Here is a 9,707-nt window from a genome sequence, read left to right as displayed (position 1 = left end):
AGAGAGAGAGAGAGAGAGAGAGAGAGAGAGAGAGAGAGAGAGTCGAGGAACTACGAGGCGAAAGGAGAACGATACGTTTTTATCGCGAGTAATTCGGGCTGCCACGTACATATACGGCCTCTAATAAATTCGTGAATGGCCACGCCGTGAACGAAACGTCCTACACGCCCACGCGCCCTCTCACACGTGCCTCCGCATGTGCACGCACACGCACGCGTGGTACGCACAAGGTACGCGTGTTCCGGGAGTCCTCGTGCGCGCACTGCTCTTGGGTCGTTGTTACGCTTAGAGTACCCATCGGATCCGATCGATACCCAGAATGGAGGATATAATGAAGAGAAAGCGGAAAGGAGAGAAGAAGAGAGAGAGAGAGAGAGAGAGAAAAAGACGACGAGCGAGAGGGAGCGGATATTATCGCCAAACGTTAATTTGGCCGAGGTCCGGCCTACCTTCCAATTTTCGAGCCCTTACACGCCCACTTATGAGATTGTCCGTTAACGCTCTGAAACGTCGGGACGCGTATATTCGACGCCCGCATTTCCCTCTAACAGCGTCGTCGTGCGTGTCTCCCGTGTGACAAGCGTGATATACACGCGCGTGAGAAATGCTTATTTCTCTCGTGTGTGAGAAGCTTTATATCAAATTTGTGGTTCGTATCGTTTGACAAATTTGCGATCGATCCACTTCAACATAATCTCGTAGCTGAGAAACAGCTGAGAGTAAATCCAAAGTTATCGGTTTCGTCATGTCTGTATTTTTGCAATCGGGAAAGCAAGCTTAACGAAATGTAGGACGAAATAAATCAAAGCTTCGGGGGAGATTATCTGAAAATTTTATTTAAATTGTATTAAAAAAATAACAATATAATTTGCAAAGATATAATTTTATATATATGCGGAATTATAAATATATGTCATATGTGTTGTAATATTGAGGAGGCGAATTAAATTTTGTAATAAAAATGTATATATTTATATTAAAAAAAAAAAATAACGATTTCATCAGAATCCAACAAGTAAGAACAAAAGGGGATAAATTCAAAACTATCGGTTTTTCCAATATATTTTCATAATCAGGAAAACAAATTTAACGAAATAAATCCAACAGGAAAATAGGACAGAAATTCCGTCCAACAGACTTGCATAGAATTATTAAAAAAGATCTAGTTGAATTAATTAAAATTCTAGTCGAAAATAGACAAATTAGAATTTTCTGGTGAAATCTACCAAATTCTAGTTGAGATAATCAGAATTCTGATTAATATAATCGGAATCTTCTGTTCGTCCATTTTCAAGTAGATATTTTTCTCAGAGAAATAATAAAATATATCGTATGATTTGGATACTGAGGAGGTGAATTGAGGTTGATAACGAAATCTGAAATACAGAGAAAAAAGAAAATAAGTACGATTTGCGGCTCATATCGTCCGTGGCCGATTGTACGAGATCCAACCGCGGAAGCGCACGTGAGATAGCATGAGAGAGAATAAGCGACAAAAATACCTGTACACTTTACCATGCGTGCAATATGTACGTGTTGCCAGCTCTCGGATAAATTCTAAACACGTAAGAAACTTGTGCGCTACCAGCGCGAAGGCAAATGTGCATAAGAAAGAGCGAGAGACAGAGAATAAATACGGTTATATACCCGTGTAAAGCTCCACATCGCGGCTTGGACGCGCTCATGGATGCACGCGCAAAAAGTAGACGCGTTCGACAGTGCGTGCATCTATAAACGGCTTAAACGTCGAACGAACGAGGAATCGAGAAGCTCGCGTAAGTAAAAAAAAAACGGCACAACGCCCAGCGTTCGCAACGCGGTAAAATATGCAATACCGTTCGACGAAATCGCAGACCGGCAGTAACGAGGCAAGGTATCTTCGTGTATGCATAAAATATCAATATTTTCTAGAGGATATTTTGCTTGAAAATAGATAATGATATAAACAACGAGCGTTAAGTGGGTTTACAGATAATACATGTAAAATATGCTGTAAGTATTATTCAATAAGTTAGAAACACAAGTGTATATGTAAATTACACATATATTATAAGTATATTAATATAACGTGCAATATTGTAAAATACACGGAAGAAATGATTTTACTAAAAATTTTACTAAAAATACAAGACGTAAATCTGAAAATAATTTTCTTAGATATTATCAAAAAAAATATAATATATTAATATATCTTACACGCATAAATTATTTTGATGATCTGACAAAATTTATATTCAGATCTATACATATCCAGCTGAATTATTAAATACTTTGGCAAAACCGTTCTTTCCGTGTTTTGAGAAGATTGAAAAAATTTAAAATTAAAAAAATTAAATTGGAACAAATATTTTGTTCACATATTAAATACTAAATGTAAACATATATTTATTCGACACAAGAAAAACCATTAATTTGATTTGGTATCATTTTTTTATCGCGTGAATATTTATTTACTGCAAGTAAATGGTTCAGTTAGTAAACAAATATTTCAAACGAATATTTATTACATTTTCTTCTTTTTTTTCTTTTCAATCTATGAACTTTGAATTTCTTTGCGACTTATATAATTTTATTGAATGACGGCGCGGTTTTCGCCGATACGCGAATACGAAATAGGTCGAATAGGGAGGCGGAATAGGGAGACGTCACTATTCCGCGCGCACCTCGACTTACGGAGCGCGTATTAGCGTGTGCGAGAGTGCTCGCGGTAAGAACCGGTTATATAGGAACCGTCCGCCACCTCTTCTCTCTGCTCACCTTCTCCTCTTCTTCCACTGCTCATCCGCCGACCTTTCGTTCTTCCATCCTCCCCTGGAGTGCCCTTCCATCCTGATCGGCGAACCCGCCGCTACATAATGCAGTGCGCGCGTGTATGTGTGCACGTGTACGTGTACACGATCGCTAGGCTAAGCGCATACTCGCACGCGTAAATGTATAGGGTGTTCATGCTCGGGATAGAAAGTGCCAAGTCAAGCGAAACCGCGATCGCTTCAATGTAGAAGCGTCAATAACGTTCGACTTGTCAGTGATCAGAATGACCGGATCTCTTATTTAATTTTGTATAAATTTTAAACCTCGACGTGATACAAAATTAAATTACTTGGATATCAATCACCGAAAAATGTTGGAAAAGAGAACGGTCGTTGGAATTTTTTCATTTTGTTCAACGAGAAAGTTGAAAGCCGGTTCAAGGGAATCGTGCGTTTGTTTCTGAAGCATCCTGTACAAGAGTCGGTACGTACACTTGCACGATGCTTCGACACCATGGGTGCCTGCCTATCTGACGTTGGGTGCTTACGAGGGCGAGTCCGAGTCTTTTCTTTTTCTCCCTTTCCTGACCTGGCTACCGACAGGCCGCAGGGACGCTGTATTCTCTCTCTCTCTCTCTCTCTCTCTCTCTCTCTCTCTCTCTCTGTAGTTCCTCTCTCGCTTCTCCCCTCGGACTCCACCGGAGGCGTCGGCATCTCGCGAATGTTTCACGGATAGTCCTGGAACTTGCTGCACGGAAACGATGGTATGCGTTGCATCGCCATAGTCTACGAGAAATATGATATTTCTCGAGAAGCGTTTGCTGTACGCTTCCGAGACTTTAAAAGAGATATATTTTCAGCAAATCATGTGTAAAAATTTTCACGTGTATTTTCTCCAAACCATGCATTCGCTAGTAATCGTTTCTATTTAAAGACGTATCTGCTATCTCCCAATATAGATAAGAATCGGATAAGGAAAGTTCATTGAATAAACGATGTGATGAAACTCTTGCTTGATCGTTGGTATTAATATAAGATAAATTTCTGTTTGCGCAGCGTCATAGATACAAAATTGTGTTCCCTTAATTCAAGAATTTTATTAATCTCTTCTTATTGACTTTTATGTTACAGATTTCGAATAGACAACACAGATCATATAATTGACGTGAACAAAAACAACGCAATGTTCGAATACGACCAAGTCAATATAATATGTCCTGTGTATCCACCGGACACATACGTTGATGACGATGCTGAGAAGTACATCATCTACAACGTAAGTTTATTTCATGTATAATATTTTATTTATCTTAATATCGATAGCCGAATTAATGCAGCCTTCCTCTTCGATGCATTTATTAGATGCAAAACCATAACGTGTGACGTCTGTGACGACAACTCCAGTCGTAAAAAATTGTCGATCGGAGTCTGCGAATGTTTAGACAGCTGCTGCTACTTGAAACTGGTTCTTTAATCCCGCTTCGATTATATATCCAAAACGACATCCGCTCTTTAGCAAGCTACCGAAACGTAGATTTATTGATAAACTGAAAGAAATATTGGACGTATATAAATATCTGTAAGCACATTGGGCAATCTCACGACCTCCTTCTATATTTTTAAGACTCGATTTAATGCGTGATTTTTAGATGAAAAAGATCAAGTTCTATATTTTTTGTACTTCTTTAGTTAGAGTTTATTTTCCGTCGCTTATTTTTATTCGCCACAGAGGTTTTTTTCGCCGCAGAGATTATTTTTGGCTAAAAGTTAATTCTGATAAAAAAAAAAAAAGCTGTCGCTAATACCAAGACCAAAAATCTGACACTGCATTCCCGATTGATACGTTTTTACAAACGTTTATTCTCCCGATAACCAATTCCGGATACCGCGGCAGATTCTCGGCTTTCACGGCCACGCCATCAAACATTCCGGTGGCGTCCACCCTCTTGAGCAAAGCAAAACCTTCCAAAGACCATTCCTGCGTCGTCGGCGACCTAATCGTTTCGATCCACTTGATTGTCCCTCCACTCTCCGCCATCCGTTGTTCCATTGTCTCCGCCGTTCTTCCTACACGACGATTAGCTCCGACAATGAAGCCCTCTTCTGCTGAAGAGCACGGGAATCAGTTCGCTGGGGGGGAAACGCTAAGATGGTACCTTTCACAGTAGTCAATCAGCGATCGGTGTCGCCGATCCGCGTGTCGTCCCGCGTCGCCGATCGATTATACCGTTGCAATTGACCGACCGCAAGATTTCTCTTGGGCGTTTTGCAGGTGTCCAAGGAGGAGTACGAAACATGTCGGATAACGAACCCAAGTCCACGGGTTATAGCAGTGTGCGACAAGCCGCGCAAAACGATGTACTTCACCATCACATTTAGGCCGTTCACGCCGCAACCCGGGGGCCTCGAGTTCCTCCCGGGCCACGATTACTACTTCATCAGCACCTCGTCCAAGGACGATCTTCACAGGCGCATCGGCGGACGGTGCACCAGCCACAACATGAAGGTCGTCTTCAAGGTCTGCTGCAGCAATGAGGCCGAGACCTCTGCTTCGTCGGCGACATCGCGCAACAACTGTAAGTATTCAGGATAGACGTATCGTGCGAGAAGTACAAAAGCTGATTTATGAGAGGAAAGGAAGATTGTTCCAATTTAAACTTTATATTTCCAATTCTTTTTTACTCACGGAATGCTTATAAGCGTTATACTGAGAAAAATGTTTTCATTGTATTCCACTATCTCTCTTCCCGAATTGTAGCGACGAAAAATATGAACAAAATGCATTCTAATCATACCAACCAGAATTCCTAGAAGTTATCCTAATTAAATTTTCGCATGAAACGAATGATACTGAAGTATCTCAAAATTTAGCTGTAGATACAGATTTGAAAATAAATGTTGCACCACACTAAAATAATTATGTAGGACGCAAGCTAATTGTTAAAAAGTCAAAATTTTTTGCAGCATTGCTCGTCACGTTTGAGCTTTTTTTTTATAAATGTTTTGACGGTCCAATGAAATTATTTTTCGATCTGTATTTTTTTTAATTAACCTTAAACTAAGATTAATTGAGATTAATTTAATGCAACTGGACTTTTTTTTCTAATATAAGAATATAAAATTCTCTCTATTTTATACCGAAATATAACTTTGAGATATCGAATAAAACCGGATTTCCTTTGTTCTCCGAGATCCGAGAGGCGGAAACTTATCCTCCGCGAACAATTCGCGTGACGATTCGTTGTGCGAGTTCACTCGCGTGCATTTCTTCATTTGCATTGCATCGCCCGCAAAAACGGTACCCGAAACGCAGCCTCTTCTTCCCATGGAATCCGCGCGGCAATTATATTCTAATTTCTCAATTATCATAATCTAAAATTACAGGTGTCGTTTGCATAAGGGACACCGCCTTTTCATTCCGCGTGTAAATCACACTCTTAACTCTTCACGCTTTCTCCTTCCGCGCGATCTCTGCCGAAGATACACACTCCGGGAGGGAGGGAGGGAGGGAGGGAGGGGGGGGGAGAAGAAACATAGAGAATGGGAAGAAGAATCAGGAGCACGAAACAGAAATGGTCTATAAATTAATTATCCCGTAATCAGTTACGCGAGAGAAACAGCTACCATAGCAGGCTGTACTCGTTTTTATTCGCCATCCTTTCGAGCTCATTTCCTCTTCGTCCTTCCTCCTATCTTACCTCTTACCTTCTGCCTCTCCTCCTGTCATCCGTCCCGCCGTCATCCTCCCTCTTAAATAATCCCTATCGATTATAATTCTCACCGTACATCATTTGTTGCGGCCGGGGTGGGGGAGGGGGGGGACCAATTCTGTGTCCCGGGGCACAATAAATTCTACCATTTCATTTCGCCCCGCTATTCTCTCCCCAATTCGTTCCGAAGCATCCTCGAAGCGTCCTCCCGCTCCTTCGGTCTCCCTCTTGCCTCCCCCCTGGCCCCCCTTTTCTCTTCCTGCCACCACCGCCCCAGCAGAGACGATTCATGCGCCATAATGACCAGCTATTTTGCCGGCCGGGAACTCTGAACTCTCTCTCTCTCTCTCTCGCTCTCGCTCTCGCTCTCTCTTTCTTCCTCTCTCGAGCATCTCGGGCATTGAAGATTCCATGGCGAGACTCGACCTCGCGTTCACGGTAGACGTCGAGAGTTCGCGCGCGGCTACTTCCACACATTATATCGCCGGGGGGTGCGTGTACCTCCTCGGCCGCGAGTTTTATTTCCGAGGAGTTAGCAGGTACAGCGCCAAGTTGTGCGCTCAGAATAACGCGAAGACTATCGGCGGGCCTTCGCGATGAGAAAGTGTGAAGATGACGAAGGTTGCCTCTCGCTGCATTTAATCACAATTTCTGAAACTTATCTGTATTTTTTTCCACATTAAAACTGATTTAGGAATTTTTTTCACGTGTTTTAAGAGCGTTTATTTTGGAGATTAAAAGAAATTCCGTTTTTTATATTGTAAAATTTGAATATTTAGTATGACTAGGAAAATCGATAATGTGAAATCATTTTATACATATTTAAAAATATGTATTATTTCAACGTATGAAAGAATACATACATTTGAATTGCATACATTTGAATGATAACTTCTATGAAGACATAGAGGTAAATCTTTTGCAATAATATCAAGTACTTTCTCAAAGTACTTTTCTTAAAAATAAACATTTTTATAATCAACTGCACACACGCGTACAAACCCTTTCTTCAAAAATATACAATTATTTACTAACACTCGCAACACGAGTTCTTCCTACTCTACTACGTAATCGTACTAAAATCGAACGGTGTTGGTAAAGAACCAACACCGTTCCAAGTTCTAAGATGTTCTCAGCGATAAGATATTCAAGCGTCATGCTTCAAGCGGCTGTTTCGGCGTAACGATACGAATTCTCCTTTCAATCTACTAAGTCATGTAGAAGCTAACTCGTTCTCCTCAACCGTCGCCGATTATTTCTAGACCGTCTGGGTTGCGTTTCCTATTCTTGTTTAACATTCGGTGAAGACAACAAGGATAAAACGATATACATATACCCTGAATTGTTATATGCACCTTTGCGATCGAGTTGGGCATAGGGAGAGCGTACAGAGAAGAACTGACGCGTAGTCATCTAATACCATGCCGTTCGTTTTCCAGCCGTAGCCGTGACCAGCAGCACCGTGCCCAGCAGCAGCTCGACAAGTACCGCGGTTTTGGGCGGCTCCGCCGGTCTGCCAGCCCCGCCAATCGTCTACAGGGGCGGAGATCGATTCTACCCGGAGATCAGCATCGATCTCCATCAGCCAGGGACGGCGGCGCCGACCCTGCCCCATGTACCCTCACCGGCCGTCTACCCTGTGCATCCGCATCAGCCGCAGCCGCCAATTCACAATGGATCGCCGTCCTCGATCACGCCGCCCAAGACTTCGACCGGTCAGAAGAAGAAGAACAGTATGTATCACGTCGTCACCCGTACACGCTGCGTACCTGCCTGTCTATCTGCCTGTCTCGTCCGCCCGATGGAAGCACTAAGCTCTTACTTTCGTGCCTTATATTTGATCCAAATCATTCGGTAGCGATTCGTACCGGTCCGAAAATCAATGGAGTCATCGACTAATTCGATCGGATCGATCCATTGCCGATATCTTTTTGTTTGCTCAAGAAACACTTGGCCTAGTTCAGTCATACGTACTCTCTAAAACTTTTGAAGTGATTCTTACGCTGAAGAATAAAAGCCTTAAAAATCGAAAATTGAACCACTCTTTTCCAAGAATGGCACAATTTTCACTCTTTACAGTGAAATTCCATTCCAAAGAATTTGGAGAATACGTTTACGGAAATGAGATACGTCGGTAATTATTGATGACCGTTTCAAATCGACATCAATTGACAGTCGAAGTATTGACAATGTTCGCTGAATCAGTTGATCACATCGCTACATTTAGTTGCAAGTGCGCAACTAAAGTCGTAAATATGCGCGCTTCTACATACGCCAGGTGGAAGGTCGGTGAAGCGCAATGTCGAGATCCAATCGAATGAAGACCGAACGAAAACCATCTGTCGATCTCGGCACTGCACACCCTTCTTCTTAGCATTGACGTCCACGATATAATTTGACTTCTAAATGTGCCGCGTACGCGCGCATTTGCATTTCGCCGATAAGCCGTGCGCGGATAACCGCTTACACATTAACGATGCCGTGTTTCCGAGACGCGGCACGATAGGGAATACACGTTGCCAAGGTGTCGACACGAAATTGCCAGGGATTTCGTTTCTCTCTCGTGGTTCCGCATATGGTAATAACCATTAAAATTTGAGATGCAAACTTGAACATTCACACAAGGATGTCCTTGGCGGCACATCTCAAGATATTGTCCCATTGGCAAATCCCTCATCTCTATCGCGGATTAAAACATATAAAAAAAAAAGGTTGAAAAAATTAATTTGTCCTCTTAAAAATTTGATTAAATTAATTAATTTTCTTATTTTAAAACCGCTTTAAATAATGTCATAAGATGCTAATACGAATCTGTGATTGACTTATAACATCTTAAAAGAGATTCAGGGTTGCCACAGGCCGGGAAAAATTAGAGAACTTGAAATTGGCCATGGAAAACCGAGAAAAGTCAAGAGAAAATATAAAAGAGACTAGAATTTGGAACTTTGCTCACAATTCTCTTAAACTGCTTCTATTCCAAATAATTTTTATAATTTTTTAAATATTGTATTTGATGTTTAGTCAAAACTCGTTCAAAACTCGTGCACTTTAAATGATTTTAAAAAAATAATTAAAATTTATATTTTATTTAGTAATATTTTATCTGATCGCCCTTTTTGATCATAACTGCATTCTTTTTCCAATACTAATTAATTTTTTACTGGCTTGAATTTGATTCCAAAATTGTATTGTGCTATTAAGCTTCTTTTGTGTTTTTGATAATATAAGCTAGCTTTTTTACTCCTAG

At 41.2% G+C, this 9,707-nt stretch overlaps 1 protein-coding gene across 1 annotated transcript in view; it reads left to right on the top strand.

Annotated features, from left to right (window-relative positions):
- Positions 1–9,707, top strand: part of LOC108748993 — a 57,963-nt gene that overhangs the window by 45,491 nt on the left and 2,765 nt on the right. The window contains 3 exon segments of the mRNA XM_018487468.1: positions 3,882–4,026; positions 5,023–5,326; positions 7,900–8,193. Coding sequence (XP_018342970.1) covers positions 3,882–4,026; positions 5,023–5,326; positions 7,900–8,193 — 743 coding nt within the window.

Source organism: Trachymyrmex septentrionalis, unplaced genomic scaffold, assembly GCF_001594115.1.
Source record: "Trachymyrmex septentrionalis isolate Tsep2-gDNA-1 unplaced genomic scaffold, Tsep1.0 scaffold25, whole genome shotgun sequence".
NCBI classification, from domain to species: domain Eukaryota; kingdom Metazoa; phylum Arthropoda; class Insecta; order Hymenoptera; family Formicidae; genus Trachymyrmex; species Trachymyrmex septentrionalis.
This window is presented reverse-complemented; position numbering and strand designations above follow the sequence as displayed.